Source organism: Neltuma alba, unplaced genomic scaffold (assembly GCF_004799145.2).
Source record: "Neltuma alba isolate B1F8T4 unplaced genomic scaffold, ASM479914v2 tig00013249_pilon, whole genome shotgun sequence".
NCBI classification, from domain to species: Eukaryota; Viridiplantae; Streptophyta; class Magnoliopsida; order Fabales; family Fabaceae; genus Neltuma; species Neltuma alba.
Genome location: NW_021637544.1, coordinates 248418 through 266387, shown reverse-complemented (window position 1 = coordinate 266387; position 17970 = coordinate 248418). Strand labels below are relative to the sequence as shown.

General features: G+C 37.2%; 2 protein-coding genes and 1 pseudogene across 2 annotated transcripts; all 3 read left to right on the top strand.

The window, feature by feature from the left end:
- Nucleotides 1-3744: 3744 nt before the first annotated feature.
- LOC114735734 (uncharacterized) lies at nucleotides 3745-6007 on the top strand. The gene is made up of 3 exons (XM_028923460.1): nucleotides 3745-3878; nucleotides 4634-5134; nucleotides 5227-6007. Exons 1-3 carry the CDS (start codon nucleotides 3809-3811, stop codon nucleotides 5751-5753), a joined length of 1098 nt encoding a protein of 365 aa, XP_028779293.1. The 5' UTR covers nucleotides 3745-3808; the 3' UTR covers nucleotides 5754-6007.
- A 1802-nt stretch (nucleotides 6008-7809) lies between these two features.
- LOC114735693 (uncharacterized) lies at nucleotides 7810-9166 on the top strand (annotated as a pseudogene).
- A 2990-nt stretch (nucleotides 9167-12156) lies between these two features.
- Nucleotides 12157-14863, top strand: LOC114735735 (GTP-binding nuclear protein Ran1A). Its single transcript, XM_028923461.1, has 8 exons — nucleotides 12157-12280; nucleotides 12408-12477; nucleotides 12811-12867; nucleotides 12947-13064; nucleotides 13595-13684; nucleotides 13772-13951; nucleotides 14037-14114; nucleotides 14439-14863. The coding sequence occupies exons 1-8, from the start codon at nucleotides 12278-12280 to the stop codon at nucleotides 14506-14508; spliced, it is 666 nt and encodes a 221-aa protein (XP_028779294.1). The 5' UTR covers nucleotides 12157-12277; the 3' UTR covers nucleotides 14509-14863.
- Nucleotides 14864-17970: the final 3107 nt, after the last annotated feature.

Here is a 17970-nt window from a genome sequence, read left to right as displayed (position 1 = left end):
TCTCCCGCTCGCACAGCAATATGAATTTATGATTGAAGTTGACTGGATGGATTATTTATTTGGCGTCCCCTGTTTTTGCAGAGAGCAGAGCACCAGGCACCATGTTTTCTCACTCCAACACCAACATGGACAATCTTTTAAACTCCAATTTAAGTGCATTTGGTAACATTCAAGCTGTTGGAAAATCATTACCTGTCGTCTGTACGCCCAGTGGTTGATAAAACTAGCTAGTAAGGCTGTGATTTGGCTCCGTGGTGAGAGCAAATTTTACTTTCACAAATCAAGTCATGACCAAACACCGGGGGATCAGCTATTTCACTTTGTCTGGGTCTTAAACCAGTAAAACTAAAACTCGGATCAACCAATCAATCATTTTATAGGTAACCAAAATCAAATTCGTTTGCTTCAGTGAGCTAGTGTTAGCAAAATGCCATGGTCCAGAAGAATCTATGACCATGTTTGGTTTAAGAAGCCAGGGAATCATGTGGGAGTGTCGTTAGTTAGAGCGAAGAATGAAAGAGACAGCTTTTCTTTATAATTCCTTCATCCTTCACCTTCCTTCTCTCTGGTGGGCTATAAATTCATGAGATGGGTAACCTGGCTATGTCATTAAGCTGGAGAAATAAATAGAACCACCAATTTGTGTGTATGTAGCTTGAAATTACATGACCCTTTTTCCTGCTTGATATGGACGGGCCAGTCAATGATGCGTGAGATTCAGTGAATAATGATAAGGATCCTCATCGGCCTCATCAAAATTGCCGAATCTTTGTGTCGGTGTCTGTATAATTCAGCTGTCCTTTCCTCCACCGTGGGTGTGGAGTTCTGAATTCTTAACTAAAATGAGACAAAATAACTATACTGTTCAAATGTTTGTGACCGCAGTGGATTTGAGTCAATTAGATCAGTAAAAATATAAAATAGATATCTCTGGCTATTTGTTTGGAGAACATCGCCATGAAATTCTGTCCACTGAACATTGCATGTGAACCCACGAGAGGCCTGTTCTTGGCTTGTGAGAACCTCATTATTACTGAAGAAGATCATGAGGGACGAAAGGTAAGTACAAATACAAATGAAAGAAGAAGCAAAGAAGAGGGTATAAGCATAACTGGTTGGACGTCATATCAGGAAGAAGCTTGGCAAGTGGACAATGGAGAGCCTACCTTGAACTTTGATTATTTGGGTCAGAGGCGATGGGGAAGTGAGAAGAGGTTTCCAAAAGCACTTTTTATTTATTATTATTATTTGCTTTTGGCCTTCTGGAAATGAGCTGAACTTAAGAATTAAGATGCATGATCCTTGTCATCACTGAGGAGACAGCTTCCTTAAATGCATGCCTACGTGGAAATTTTGGAGCTGTTGAATTATGATTTTTGCCCCAATTATGCAATTGGCATCCGTTGGTGTGTCTTTGTCATAACCTGGCACCCCATCCTCCACTTCATTTCCTGATTCTGCTTTTCCACTTTATTTACATCCAAATATATGGCCGCTGCTACTTCTGTTCTCATGGAACTTTAACTAGAATATGAGTCTCTTGTCGTGAAATAAATATGGATATAATTGGTAAAAAATTCACTCGCATTTAACAAAATTGACAGTATTTAAAATTTTATTTTTGATGCGAGAATCTGCCTGGTGGGTAGCATAGAATCACTTCTATAAATATTATTCAAATCATTGTATACTCGATTTATACTAAACTCTAAAAACTGAGATGTATTATATATGTGTGTGTATAAAATGATCATCCTAAATATCGCTTTTTATCTGATAAAGTATAATAGATTAATATGCTGATATAGAGGGTGTTTGGATAATCCCAAAATCATTTTTCAGAAGTACTTTTTTTACAAATCGAGACAAACTCCTTCACATATTTACTTCGTATACCGTAAAAACACATATGAAACCATGATTTTATTTTTATCCAAACACATCTAAAAATTGGGGTTCGCCTACTGCTATAACAACACAATATATAGTAATAGGTAAACCTCAATTTCTTGGCTGGTAATAAAAAATCTCAATATTTTTAAATTTATTATCTAGTTTTTATATTAAAAATTTACGGATTGTTTGGTTAATAAGCATGGTTTGATGAGAAGCCTAGTGCTGTCATCCAATTCCTACAATAAATTTCTTCCCAAAATCTGCACTCGCCTGTGTCTATTCTTTCTCCTTCGCATGTGGTGCCTTTTATTTCACCTTCCAATAAATCAGTCAACCAGCCTCTCTTCCGTTGACTCCTTCCACTCCTCTCTCGCTTGCTGTTATGCTACTTCCAAGTCTACATTTACTGAACTTTTCTTTTAGTACATCGCCGAGATAGATTTATTGGACTCTAACTAGTATCATTTTAAATGTTAAGTGTGATAAACAATAATCAAAACTCCGGGGAGTGGGGCGACGAGGCGACGTGCGGCTGTTGAGGATGAGGCCTAACAGAAGAGAAGGCCCACTCTCATGTGTAGGCCCTAAAAAGAGCCCACACGTGGATTGTCCATGCAGCCAATCCTTATTCACCTCACAAATTATATTTCTTTTATCCACTTAAAATGATAATTTAGTTTAACATTAATGTATAGAACTTATTCTGAATGACTGTATTTAAAAAAAAAAAAACTACGCAATGCCTTAATACTATCTCTGGTCCTTAATATAAAACATTGTTTAATTTTTATTTTGGTTCGAAATATAAGACCCAAATCCACTTTGTCTTTTATATTTATTTATTTTTTCTCAAAATAATATTTCTAGTAATAATAGTTTTAATTAATACACTTGATTAGCGAGGATATTTTAAAAAAGACAATATCTATTTATTATAAATAATTAACTTAATTTATTTTTTAATTTACTCAAATTAGTTAAATAGTTGTTATATTTAGGATGGAGGTAGTATGTAATAAGGAACGTTCTAATCCGTTTTGATTTAAGTACTTTGTTTTTTTAATGACATAGTTTTACTCTGTAGTGCGGAATAAAAGCAGATCTGTGGTGTATCCATATCTGAATCGGAAAGGGCCGCCCTAGCCATTGGGGTGGGTCCCACTGGAGCCCAGCTTCCTCGTGATATGTTTTTACGACCTCTTTAGTTCCACAAATATAATAATTCAATGCCTAATAACGACGACGACGACGGCGACCGAAACACACATTCTCTGGTCATTACGATGGATCTCCAATGTTAATAACCAGAATACCCTATTTTACTCCATAAACAATACCGGCGCCATGTTCCGCCTGGCTTCTTTCCTCTGCCACATGCTCATCTCTTTTGATTACTTTTGGTGATTGAGCTGAAGTCGGGTCGTTCCCAGCTTCAAAATTATAAAATATACATCAAATGTAGAATTATTATCACCAGACCAGAGTAAATAGGTGAAGTGAAAATACTCTCTCTCTCTAGTGTTTCTGGGTGAATGTGCTGGATCTCTTTTCGCATCAAGTATTCTACTTTTCGTTCTTTTGAATATATATACAATATTGTAAAGTGGGGTAGTCAAGTACGAGTCATCTAACATTCAATTAAATGAACCATGTGCTTTGGTGACCCTCACACTCGAAAAAAGCAACTAAGCAAGTTCTCGTTGCTCATTTTACTCTCATCACCTGCTCTGCTCTAAAATCTTCACCCAAACACAGCAGTGGCAATTTTGCTATTTCGCTTGAAACCCCAGTGCCTTCTCCTAAGGTGCCATCCATATATACCCCTGTTCAGCCCGCTGCTCCTCCTACGTCCCTTCTAGCTCTTTCTCCTCTCTGACTCTGAAATTGCAGGCTCCCTCTGGTCTCAGCTAACATGCCCGCTGCTGCATTTCTGTCGGTGCTATTCTTCGCCGCCTTCCATGTCGCCTTCTCCATCACCGACGGTGAGCTCCACTCCTTTCTTTTTCTTTTTCTTTTTAAACCAGAAAGCTCCACTCTTTCAGTGCACTGTATTATAGGCTCAAGTTTTCATCTTTCTTCACTACCTCTGGCAGCGTTTTCTCTTTTGTTCTCGCTTGATCTCTCATGGCGTTTTTCTTTTCTACCTTCACAGATCAACTGTTGTTTGTTACTATTTTTTTTCTCATCGTTTCTGCACCTGCCTTCTGGCTTCACGACTTTTCTTTTGACAGCTTTCATTTCGACAACTTAGCCATATTTCTGGAAAGTTTTCATAGAATCGATTTCCTTTCAAAGCGTGAATAGGGTGACCAACATGTGTCTCTATCGTCGTTTTCTAATTTCCGAGGCTCACTCCAGTTATTTCCTTCCCGGGATATGCATCTTTTGAGCAAGCCGTTCTTGCTAAACGTTCAATCATAATTTGAGCTCAGCTCGAATGCCTATCTGATGGCAACCTCAATGTCCCAGACATAAAATATTTTCTTGGGACCACATTAGCAGTATGCAGAGTGGTGCAGGGTGCCCTGTAAATCCACATGGCCCTGTATTGCTTATTTGATATTTTAAATAGCCAGGCCAAACTCTGAGGCGCCCCTGTCCAACTGACATCACAAAAAATATGGAAGTCGGTTTCCCTCAATTAGAAAAATGTTCAAGATTTCTCTTAAAAGAGACTGAAAGTTTTGAGTACATGCATTCCATCGGTTCAACTAAATCAACTTCATTGTTGATGCAGGATTATTGGCAAATGGGAATTTTGAGCTGGGCCCAAAGCCATCGGACATGAAAGGCACGGTGGTGATTGGCGGCAGGAACGCCATACCGGAGTGGGAGATCTCAGGATACGTAGAATACATAAGATCAGGTCAAAAACAAGGGGACATGTTGCTGGTTGTACCAGAAGGAGCTTATGCTGTTAGGTTGGGCAACGAAGCCTCCATAAAGCAAAGAATAAAGGTGGTGAAAGGAATGTACTATTCCATCACATTTGTGGCAGCTCGCACATGCGCACAAGACGAACGATTAAACGTGTCGGTGTCTCCAGATTCTGGAGTTTTACCAATGCAAACGCTTTATAGCAGCAATGCTTTTGACGCCTATGCCTGGGCTTTTCAAGCTGAGTACTCTGAGGTAGACTTGGTCATTCATAACCCTGGTGTTGAAGAAGACCCTGCTTGCGGACCACTCATTGATTCTGTCGCTCTCAAATCTCTCTATCCACCGAAACCCACCAATAGTAAGCTCATCTTCACGGCTTCTTCATCATTATGCGCATTAATATACGCAGTGTTTGATGTGATATGTTTTGGATATGACATTATTATGCAGAGAACATACTGAAGAACGGTGATTTTGAAGAAGGGCCATATGTGTTCCCGAACTCAACATCGGGCGTGTTGATCCCACCAAACATCGAAGACGACCACTCCCCACTGCCGGGGTGGATGGTGGAGTCATTGAAGGCGGTGAAGTACATAGATTTAGAGCATTTCTCAGTCCCACAAGGGAGGAGAGCGGTGGAGCTTGTGGCGGGGAAAGAGAGTGCGATAGCGCAAGTGGTGAGGACCATACCAGGGAAGACGTACGTTCTGTCATTTGCGGTGGGAGACGCCAATAATGCCTGTGAAGGGTCGATGATTGTGGAAGCATACGCAGGCAAAGACACTGTTAAAGTGCCTTATGAATCCAAAGGCAAAGGCGGGTATAAGCGTGCTGTTCTCAAGTTTGTGGCTGTAAGCACGAGAACACGCATTATGTTCCTGAGCACGTTCTACACCATGAGAAGTGATGACTTCTCTTCGCTGTGTGGACCTGTGGTTGATGATGTCAAGTTGCTCAGTCTTCGTAAACCATAGCGAATCAACCGGGGTGTGAAGCCAGTGTAAGCTGATTATGAGTTAAAATTATATGCCAGTTCCCCATAATCTCCCAAACCCCTTCATGTTAGGAAAATGATTGCATATTGTTAATTTCCAAGAGAAAAAGAAGATGTTCTGGTGTGATTTCAATGTTATGGAAAATAGAAGTGTGCAGTATGTATAATGTAATCCGTTGCTTCATGACTGTGTAATTGGTGTGCCCAAATAAATGGAAAACAAAATAGAGATCATTCCCAAGAGCCAAAAAAAGGAAGAGGTTCTACTCATCGTCTCATCTTAAGTGCCATGAGCACTAAATGTGAATATTTTTCTTAAAGATTTAAATCTTGATTCCTCGTAGTGTGAGAAATCAGCTCATTCCCTATACGTTCTCCTCCTTTTGAACTATATGTTACGACAAACAGACATTAAATAGATCAACGTCTTGGGCTGAACCTAGTTCATTCGCAAATTTTAAAGTGAGTGTAGGCCTTTCATTGTTGAGGTTTTGGATTCCCAAGAGGTTCACATGAAAGCTCACAAATACAATGGATTTCATAACAGGCCAACCAGGGGCGCTATTTGAGGAGAGAGGAAGATGCGAGACACCAAGTGTCGACCCCCAGGCATGATGAACCAATTTTGGATAAGAACATAACAGAATGCCACAGGAGAGAGCAGCAACCAGCGACACTATATTTAGACTCACTAAAAGAACATATTAAAATCAATGCTCAATCCAATGCCAGCCGAATCTGATCCATTGCGTGATTTCCTAAACAGTATGAGCCAGCGGCTTATGATTTTCCTGGCAACCTTCGTTAGACAAGGTAACTGCTTCAATGCAGCGAATCAGTGCGAGTAGAAACTCCAGGCAGCTGAAACTCGTTCCTTGAATTCCACAATCCTCTCAAGTAAGTAATGTGTGCGCATGGGTTGTGATTTCTTGTGCATCGTTTGTTGACCCTTCAGCACCTAGCCACCCCCACATGCTTGCTCTCCTTACTTATGGTCAAACATTAAGACTAACCCTCCAAGAAAATTTATATGGATATCGTCATCTCGCATGAATTACCATGTTTGTGATTATTAAGAATCATCAATTTAGAATATGGCCGGTCATGAAGGTGCATGGCGAGGCCCTGATGAATCCTTTCCTACAATGATGCAAATGATAATTCCATGGAAACTGCTTTCCTTTTTTCCCCCCCTATCTTTAATGTATACGAAATGATTTTGCAGGTGGCGGTCAACTGTTCGTCATGATCATCTTCCTCTTCCGTTGTTCTGATAATTAAATGAGCCACGTGCTCTGGGCTCTCACAGGCAACATAAACAAGGTCTATATCGCCTCTCGTCTTCTCAAAAATCCAGCATTACCACCCTCTTAATATGCAATTAATTGCTCACCTCCCTATTGTCCAAGGAAAATACATGAATATTGCTCCGCTAAATGACCATAGCACCCTTTAATTTATGCCAAGGCGACTTCCGGAACTTCAGCTTGGGGCGAACCTCGGGATGAACATTTGGCATCCACCTACACCAGAAAACACTCAAGATTAATGAGCAAGAGAATGAAAACCGTACTAATCCTATACTCCCTCGGTCTCTTATTATAAGATTCAATTTTTTAAATGGATCTATTCTTTTTTATAAGATTCTATTTGAGTTTATCTGAACATTTAATATATTATTATCTATTTTATTCTTAATTTAATGCATTTAATATATTCTCTTTATCTTACTATTACTCTTTCATATTTATCCATTTATATATAGGGATATATTTTTAAAAAAAAACTGTATTGGTTACATATTAATTACTTTTAACTAAGTTTAATTGTTTTCTTAAACCATATAATTTAGTTAAAAGGATCTTATAATAAGGAACGGAGGGAGTATACACAAAAACAATAATGTCATGTTTAGTTTCTGTATATCGAGCTCAGAATCAAAGTGCTTCCTTCTATATCTTGGGATGCATATATATGCTCGGTCCTTCATGCTCTCCTTTTCATTTCTCTTCTGAAATTCCAGATTCTTTGAGCCCATGCAAGGCCTTGCATTTCTGTCCGTGTTACTTTGCACCGCCTTCCATGTTGCCTTCTCCTACATCAACGCGCACCATAAACTATATATCTCTCATTTTGTTTTTTCTTCATGTATATGTTGTTCAAGTTATTTATTCGCCTCACGTTCATTTCTTTAGCTTCCTAGCTACCAGCTCCATCGGACTTGATTTAATGAGTCACTACAATGGTGATTGAGACGAATACGTATAATTTGATTGAACTAGCTAAATCGATTTCACGAGCGCAGGATCGGTGGCAAATGGAAACTTTGAGCTTGGCCCACGAGCATCAGATTTGAAAGGCACGGCGGTGGTCGGCGGCCGACATGCTGCTGGTGATGCTGGGTAATGCGGTCAGCATCAAGCAAAGATTAAATTTGGTGAAAGGAATGTACTGTTTCTTCAGTCCACAAAAAAAAAAAGAGGAAAAAAAAAGGAGAGAAAGGAATGTACTGTTCCTTCACATTTGTGGTAGCACGCACATGCGCACAAGACGAACGATTAAACGTGTCAGTATCTCCAGATTCAAGAGTTCTTCCAATGCAAACATTATATAGCAGCAGTCGTTGGGACGCCTATGCTTGGGCTTTCCAAGCTGAGTATCCTGAGGTGGATTTGGTCATCCATAAGAGTAGAAGACCACCCTGCGTGCGGACCAATCATCGATTCCATTGCTCTCACAGCTCTCAACCCTCCAAAATTAGCTAACAGTGAGTAGTCCCCACACTTAAACTCAGCTTGGGTCTCACTCTGCTTTTCGTTTAACTTCCTACTTAATTAACTGTGTCGAATTCACGTTCTGCAGGATATATCATAAAGAATGGTGATTTTGAAGAAGGGCCATATGTGTTCCCCAACACCACACGGGACGTGCTTATTCCACCAAACATTGAAGACGACCATCCTCCACTTCCGGCATGGATGGTGGAGTCCTTGATGGCAGTGAAATATATAGACTCAGACCATTTCTCAGTTCCAAGAGGAAGAAGAGCAGTGGAACTCGTGGCAGGTAAAGAAGGTGCTATTGCACAAGTGATGAGGACGGTCACTGGGAAGACGTACGTACGTGTGCTGTCTTTTGCGGTAGGCGATCGATGCCGGCGATTCTTGTGAAGGGTCTTTGTGCGTCGAAGCATTTGCCGGCGAATACTGTATCAAAGTTGCTTACAAATCCAAAGGCAAAGGTGGGTATAAGCGTGGGGTTCTTCGGTTTGTGGCTAGTAGCACCAGAACACGAATCGTGTTCTTGAGCACATTCTACAGCATGAGAAGCGATGACTTGTCTTTGTGTGGACCGGTGCTTGATGATGTCGAATTGCTCAGTCTGCGTAAGTAAACCATAAGCAGCTATATTTATGATTTAGTTTTGATCAAGTCTCGTGTATATGTGCTAGGAAAGTATCAAAATGACATGTTATGTGTTTCCCTTGATTCCTAAGAATGTAATGTAACGGGTTCTGGTGTATGTCACTTAGATCTCTCAACACTTTCTAACAGGATTAACGCACGTACAGGTGTAAGGTAATTGTTATGTATGCCCCTGCGTTTGTGTTCATATGATGAAACTAAACCAGGCTTGCCTTCATGTCTCGGATGCAAACGTTAAAGACGAATTTTCATCTATTACCCCGTTTTACAAGTTTCAATAACACCAGGTCATTTACAATTGACATCTTTGTTCCCTGCAGTGATGTAGAGTACGCCTCTGTTAAAATAATACTACCGTGACACCCGTGGTATGTGAGTTCAACAGGCAAAGGAGTTAGACAGCCTCACTAAGGGAGTGGGTTTCATTATGAAGCATGTAGCGACATCAGGAGAGGTATTTTCGAAGCTAAGGTTTCAGTTTGTAACATGTGATGATACCGCACGTGGAGTTCTTTTTGTCCCAGTAAAGTCAGAGTACTAGGTAGACGAGGGGTTATGGGTTAGTTGCCCTACTTTTAAATCATGGGTAATCCTAATTTCTTTTTTTTTTTTTAAAAAAAACAATAACATGACAATTTTCAATAACTTCTTCCATTTTATTTGAATTAAATTAAAGTCTTTCGTAGAAAAACAAAATGAATTGTTTTATCATAACTCTACTTAGCTACCAGTCAAAGCAGGCACATTGATTTTTTTCAAATTTTGATGAGTGTCTTGAAAATTTTCTCTCCGTGATTAATTATTAATCTGCGCTTAACTAACTTTAATTTTATTAATTAATTATTTCAATGGCTCTAGGGGCATGCATATCCGCGCTCGGCTAAATATGTTTCTCGGCATCAATATCGACCGATATTACCAATCAATCAGATGAGCTTTAGGAATCAATTCGGAAAAAAATGATCATATAACATTATAGTCACGTTCGATTTCAAATGATAATAAGCCAAATCAAAAGTAACATTAATCACTCAAAAGTGATTAATATCTATTTGGATCTAATTCACTCATATTTAGTTGAGATATACTCCTCTGCTCCTTATACAGGACTTAATTATTGAGTTGATATTGTTCATTAATACATTACTTAATTCTCATATTTATCAGTTTTTTTTCTAAATTACTTATATTAATGCTCTCTCAACTATAATCAGGTGGGAAGGAGATAAAGAATATTAAGAAAAATAATTATAATATTTTATGAAAAATATGTCATATTTTTTATAATTAATTAAATTATTTGACTTTCTCAATATAATAAAATCAGTTAAATAGATTTTTTATTAAGGGAGGATGGTACAATAGCTGGTTCTTGTAATTAAGTGGGTATTATAGAACGAGCCATGTGCTATGTGAAGACTCGCAAACAGCATTACAAGGTCTCGGCCGTCAAATTAAACAACACGGCATTGCGATTAGTTAATATCTTCAGCCCTAATGCTAATTAATTCTAACTAATGGTTCAGCTCTCGCAAATTCTCGGCCGAAAATATACGAAAATGGATATAATAAAATAAAAAAAGAAATTGAATTTCATTCGAGCTAGGTTTTTTTTGTTGGCCAAATTCAAGCTACATACTGATCAAATTTATAGAGATTATTTTAAATTGTGACATTAAACTCAATGAGAAAATTATTTTGGATATAGGAGCAAAAACTACCCGGAGTGCGTAGAGGGGAATTAAGGGAGCAGATATTATTATTATTATTTTCGCTGAATGGTCAAAAGAAAGTAAATAAATTAGGGAAAATCCCAAAAAAGGTCATTGGAATATGGGAAATGTCAGATTGGGTCCTTAAATTTCGAAAATGACAGAATGGGTCATTGACCCAATCTGTCATTTCTAAAATTCAGGCGAATTGACAATTTTGCCCTCATTTATTCATTCACTACAATGATTCAAGGAATCACTATAAGAGTTTAGGTGTTACCTAGATTCGTGTAGCGAATAACTACTCACTTTTTCATAGTCAGGTGTCTTGTTATTAACTACAACTAATTCTGTAATCACTAGAACAATATAAGCATTACCTAGATTTGTGTAGAGAATAACTACTCATTTTTTCATAATCAGGTATCTTATTATTGTCAGGTACCTTATTATTAACTACAACGAATCTTGTAATCACTAGAACAGTGTAAGCGTTACCTAGATTTGTTTAGAGAATAACTACTCACTTTTGCTCAGGGGCAAAAATGTCAATTCACTTAAATTTCACAAATGACAGATTGGGTCAATGACCCATTCTGTCATTTTTGAAATTTAAAGACCCAATTTGGGATTTGGTATATTCCAGGGGCTTTTTCTGGGATTTTCCCAATAAATTATGTGTGTTTTTTGCTAAAAAACAAATTAAATAATTTTTTTTACTAAAGTATATGTATTTTCTTATTAGAAGCAATCCTACTTGAGACACTGTTGGACACTAAATATAAATATATCTCCTAGTAAGAATTTAAATTTTAGTTCATTATATTGTAAGAAAATAGTTCTTTTTATTAGACCTGTTGGTTTTTTTTGCTACCAAACGAATTAAATAAATTGTTTAAGCATGGTTGTATCAAAAGCCATAAAAGTCACAAACTAGCCCAATCATAAGTGTTTTGGTCTCGTTTTTACTTGTCAAGTGTTTTGGGTTAAAAATGGTTAATGAATGCATCCATTGCTCAATCGTGCTATGGGCTTGCTGCTTGGGTGAGCCCACTTCTTTTATCTTCCTGTTCACCCTTTTTGTTTTTGTTTTTTTAAATCAAGGCCCCTTTCATTCTTTCAAATTTGAATTCACAACTCAAAATTCGAAAAAACGGGCGTCCATTAAAAAAAAAAAAAAAACAACAACAAACGCGCGATATAATCAGACGGTGGAGGTGGCTGCGTCAGCTTAACGCAGAACTAGGGCTCTCCGAGGCTCGGAACCCTTCCATATAAACCCTTGCAGAGCCCTAGAATCTCAATTTCTTGTCACCTCTTGATTCTCTCCATCCGTCATCCTTTGCCTCCTCCTTCGCTCCGCTACAATGGTATGCAGTTCTTTCACTTTCTTTCTGTCAAGATCGTTTTGCCTTTTTCGATTCTTATTTTGCATTTTGATTACAACCCGATGCGGAATGCTTCCGGCATCTGGTTCTTTTTCCCTCCACTCTGCAGGCCTTGCCGAATCAGCAAACAGTTGATTACCCGAGCTTTAAGCTCGTGATTGTTGGGGATGGTGGAACAGGTACTTTTCGTTTCCGTATTGTTTGCTTCACTTCGTGATCTGTTTGGTTTTTGCTAATTTTGGGGATTAGATAGGCAGCCAATGTTTGAATTAAATATAGTAGAACTGGGAATCACCAGACGAGTATTTGGCATTCGATGTCGACGTTGAGTATTGGTACGATTTTTTGAGTCGCTAAATGTCTCCTGTATTAAATTTCATATCTTCCCGAAATCCTGTGCTTTCTTAACTGTTTTTGGTATGTACGATGTAGATTGGGGCTCGATTCATGTCGTTTTCACATTTTTTCCGCTGTTCGTGTTATATTGAGTGAGCTATTTCGAACCATTGCAGGGAAGACAACTTTCGTGAAAAGGCATCTTACTGGAGAGTTTGAGAAGAAATATGAACGTAAGATTTATGATAGCATCTGGCTGAATCTTTCACATTATGCTAATATGAATTGATTTGGGTAAATGTCTGCGAACAGCAACAATCGGTGTGGAGGTCCACCCGCTGGATTTTTTTACCAACTGTGGGAAGATTCGATTCTACTGCTGGGATACTGCCGGTCAGGAGAAATTTGGTGGCCTTCGCGATGGATATTAGTGAGTTTTCATTTCAGCAGAGCACTCTTGACTGTGGTGTAGAAATCATGTTTGCGTATTAATGCTTTTACGCATTTAGTTACTGGTGTCTGCAAAAATTTTATTATTTGCATTTCATCTAAAGGTTTTGGGTTTCATGGTTGAAATGCTAAATGCCATGGCAGGTTATTTTGGTTATAATTTTTGAAGCAAAATTTATCCTTACAAGTTGTTCTCATGTGTTGATGAGAATTTATCTGCCTGCGTAGTGGGGTCATTGTCCCTAGGTCATTTTTGTGGTAATTGCTCTTAAGCTAAAGTTACCTGTTGGTCCGAGAGGGATAGGCATTTTGCTTCTGCCGAATTCTTGGAGTTGGAGAAACCCAATCATATTGACTGTAACGATGTTTCATTGACAAATGATGCAACTGCTTTGGAAATTTCTTGCCATGTTTTTTATTTCACAGGAAATACCTTGCCTTCGTGGTTGTGTTCACTGTTTATCTATTGTGTTTCTTTTCATAATTGGCTTTTGATTTTCTGCACTGCAGTATTCATGGACAATGTGCGATCATAATGTTTGATGTCACTGCCCGGCTGACATACAAAAATGTCCCAACCTGGCATCGAGACCTTTGCCGGTTAGTGAACTAGTTTTTCTTTCTCGTTAGTTAGCACTGCTCTGTTTGCAGTTTCTTACGTGCATTCTTTGGATATTTGATTTCTAGGGTGTGTGAGAACATTCCCATTGTTCTTTGCGGCAACAAGGTTGACGTGAAGAACAGACAAGTTAAGGCAAAGCAGGTTACTTTCCATAGGAAGAAGAATTTGCAGTATTATGAGATATCTGCTAAGAGCAACTACAACTTTGAGAAACCTTTTCTGTATCTCGCCAGGAAACTTGCCGGGTGAATAATTTTGCTCCTTTCTGATTTCCATGGCAATTGATCATGATGCATTTTGGCTTACGTAATTCACGTGTCAATTTTGCAGTGATCCCAACTTGCACTTCGTAGAGTCTCCTGCCTTGGCTCCACCAGAAGTTCAAATTGATTTGGCTGCACAAGCACAGTAAGTTTTGTATCATCATTTAGAATTGAATTCCTTTATCGGCAGATGTATATATTCATGGTTCTATCATGCTCAGTGCTGATAGACTTGAGCAAATGGTACTGAGCTAGGCAAAGCAGTTCCGCTTGTTTTAAATAAGCAAGAAGTTTCCTGAAGAACATTGAAACTGGAGGTGCCATAGTTCCTAGTATTTTCTCGTGCTGGATTAATAAGTAGTCCGCACGCACCGTCGTTGTCACAATGTAGCTCTGGAGTTCGAATTGTTACTTGATTCGAATAAACAATCGTTAATTTCTTGACTTTATTATTTTATTTTTTTTGCAGGCATGAGCGGGAACTTGCACAAGCTGCTGCCCAGCCCCTCCCCGATGACGACGATGACGCATTTGAGTAAACTTGTATGTTTTGATTGCTCGAGAGGTGGATGACGGCGTATTGTCAGGCGTGCGTCTGTGGGCCATTGTCTGAGCTGGCTGGTATTTGTGGATGCCAAATTATATGTTTTGGGGTGTATGATTAAAATATGGGATTTTGAGGATGTGAGATTTCATCTTTTGATGTTTTTTCCGCTTCAATTGAGTTATTAGCTTTTATGCAGTATTGCTGTTTGGATTGCCCGTCATCTCTCGACGGGGATGTAGTTTTCTCGTTCTGGCTCTTCAATTTGATTTCGTACTCCGACGAATTGGATCTTGACCTCGGTAGTTAATTGCTTTTTCCCTCTAATTGAGATTTGCCTTTTGGAATCATGTAGCTTGGAGCTAACTGTTATCGGACGAAGCTATGGGATTGCACATCCAATATAAAGATGCTTTCATATGAACTAAACACGAACGTCAAATGCGTGGTTCTGTAATTAAGTTGGATTAAGGTGGTGTTTGGGAAGTATTAGAAGTGTTTTTGAAAAGTATTTTTCTACAAATTAAAATAAATTTTTTTATATATTTATTTCGTATACAGTAAAAATATTTTTAAAAGTATAGTTTTGATACTATCCAAGTGTTTTTTAAATCATAAAAATAAAATGAATTGATGGGATGTAATCAGATGAAATCATGAAACTTGGAATGTTTGAAAGATTTTTGGGGGGAATTGGAATGAAAATTTGAAACAGGAATTGTAAGCGTCCGACGGGGTAAAATGTTTGTAGGGTCCCAGTTTCACAAGACAGATACGCCCTAACGAACCCGTATGAATAATAACGCAATGGCATATCGGATGAGGGTTAAAAGGGAAGACGTCGAGGGGGTAATGCTATGGCTTAGGTCGGTCATATTGATTGTTATGATGAGCACAGCTGGGAAGGCATTTACGGGAAATTGCAGAGTTTGTACCAGCATAAGGCGAGGATGCGAGCTTGAAGCATCCTATTTTAGGAGGTGTTTGAATATTGGTTTGGGGAAAGAATGAGCCAAATAGTCAAAAATAATCTGAAACTATGGTTTAGACCAAAATCATGATTTTGGAACCTAAAACCATAGTTTAAAAAAAAATGAATCCATTCTGTTTCTGGTTCAAATCGGAGAGTATGATTGTACCTGTCAAAGTAGGTCTCAACAATAATATGACTTTAACACCCCTCAATTATTCTTTTATAAACATATTTAATCTTATATCTTCTAAATATATATATACATGTTAATTATTTATTAATTACATTATCTTATGTATTATTAATTATGTTGGTAAAAAATATATTATTAACAATTTTATTCCTTCAAATTAAAATATATTATAAAATCTATATTTTATGTAATTATCATATTAACTTATATTTTTTTTAGTAATTTGCGTATATAAAAAGTATTTCTGATAACAACTATCTAAACACTTTCATTTTATCAGAATCACTTTTTTACAAAATCTATTCTTCACAAAATCCATTCTCCAGAAGTTATTCTCCAAATTATGGTTTGATTTCATTTAAATATTCTCTTAGGGTGTGTTTGGTTGGAGGGGAGGGGAGGGGAGCCCCTCCCCTCATTTGGTTAAAAATTTTGGAGGGGAGGGGAGCTAAAATGTCCCCTCCCCTCCCCTCCCCTCCCCTCTCCCCCATTTTGGCTCCCCTCCAAATTGGGAGTTTTTGGAGGGGAGTCAAAATTTTGGACCATTATGCTCTTGTAGTTTTTTTAATATTCCACTTCTACCCATAAAATATATTATTATAATATTTATTTCAAATAAAAAATATATTATCCTAAGTAAAAAAATAAAAAATATATACATTATTATAATTTAAAATATATTATAAAAATTATTTAAATAAAAAATTATAATATTATAAAATTAATTTTTTTATAAATATATTATTTATTAAATATATTTTAAAGCTGGAAAAAAAGATAGCCTAAAGAAAATAAAATTTCATTTTTCTTAGAGCTTATAAAATTTGTAAATTTGATTATTTTAAATATATTATTATATTAATTAGAATAAAAAATTACTGTACCAATTTTTTAATACACATATTAACATGATAAGACTGAATTTTTATTAAATTATATGATTTAAATTAAGATGTAAATTAATTTATATAATATATCAATAAAAAACATAAACTAATATGTAAGGGTAAAATGGTAAATTGATTATTACTATCCCTCCCCTCCCCTCCTTGAACCAAACAAGGGATCATTAAATACCCTCCCTTCCTCTTCTTTTTAATCAAACCAAACAAGGTGAGGATGAAACCTCCCTCCCCTTCCCTCAAACCAAAAAGGCCCTTAGAAGTCTATGCCACCCATGATCCATGCGCCACAAGGGCAGGGGGAAAATGCAAGTTACTGGTCCATGTTCCCATCCATCCATTGCGTAATTAGATAACATTTTTATTATCAAATGCACTCTTAGTATTTGAGCGAATTCTTCTCAAAATTAAAATGTACAAAAAATATACATATTTGAAAAATGCAACATCATCTCCATAAACACAGCTCAATCAAAAAGAAGAAAATTTTTCATTATTATTTTTCCGAGCATCAACAAGTGAGAATTAGAGTATCGGAACAAACTTCTGGTAGTATTATTTTGATGATAGAAGAATTTTTTTTATTGATTATATAGAATTTTGTAGTGATTAAACATGCACTTGATAAATTTTTTTGATGAGGTTTGGGAGGTGGGTTGCGATTTAGATAGGGATTTACTTTTTTTTTTAACCAAAGATTTAGACAGCGATTAAATGTTCAATACTTTTTATGTAATATTACATCAAATTCTTAATATAAAGCATAATTAAAGATTTAATTTGATACTGAATATAAAATATGAATTCACTCTGACTTGTGTGTGTGTATTTAAAGTAGTCTAGTTGCACTTGTTAAAATTTTTTTATTCTAGAGTCTTTGATCAGCCTCCAGTTTATGATTTACAGGGAGATGGGGTTTGATGAAAGTTTCTTTTGTTTTTGCTGCTTCCCTCCTTAGCTTATAGGGTTGTTTGTCAGTGTTTGTTTTAGTGAGTTTTTGTAGGTTTCTCAGCTCCTAGGTAAAATTTTCTTTTATTCTAATATATATAATTAATAAAAGAATTTTAGGGATAACTAGAAGTAGTCAAAACATTCAAGAGAAGGTTGTCAACTTTTTTAGAAAATTGTAAAAAATTTTGAAATTTAAATTCAAAGTCGTCCATTAGCCCAAAAAAAACAACATCAAAATCAATTCAAAACTAAACTTATAATATATGAAATAAATACGCGAAAGAATTTGTGGATTTGTTTTGGGTTAGCCAGACACCTCTTAGAAAACTTGACCCTATCATGGCTTACTTCATACGTCGCCCCACAAGAAGGTTAGAGAAAATTAGATGCGACGGCCATAAAACAAGAAGATAGACTTGCCCCAGTGCGGCTGGCTTC

What these genes read in the sequence shown, in the direction of transcription:
- LOC114735734 (XM_028923460.1), top strand. Translation starts at nt 3,809, where the DNA reads ATGCCCGCTGCTGCATTTCTGTCGGTGCTATTCTTCGCCGCCTTCCAT. An exon ending in CGCCTTCTCCATCACCGACG is followed by an intron (nt 3,879 to 4,633) that starts GTGAGCTCCACT and finishes TTGTTGATGCAG; the next exon opens with GATTATTGGCAAATGGGAAT. An exon ending in TCCACCGAAACCCACCAATA is followed by an intron (nt 5,135 to 5,226) that starts GTAAGCTCATCT and finishes ATTATTATGCAG; the next exon opens with AGAACATACTGAAGAACGGT.
- LOC114735735 (XM_028923461.1), top strand. An exon ending in TGTTGGGGATGGTGGAACAG is followed by an intron (nt 12,478 to 12,810) that starts GTACTTTTCGTT and finishes GAACCATTGCAG; the next exon opens with GGAAGACAACTTTCGTGAAA. An exon ending in TGGCATCGAGACCTTTGCCG is followed by an intron (nt 13,685 to 13,771) that starts GTTAGTGAACTA and finishes TTTGATTTCTAG; the next exon opens with GGTGTGTGAGAACATTCCCA.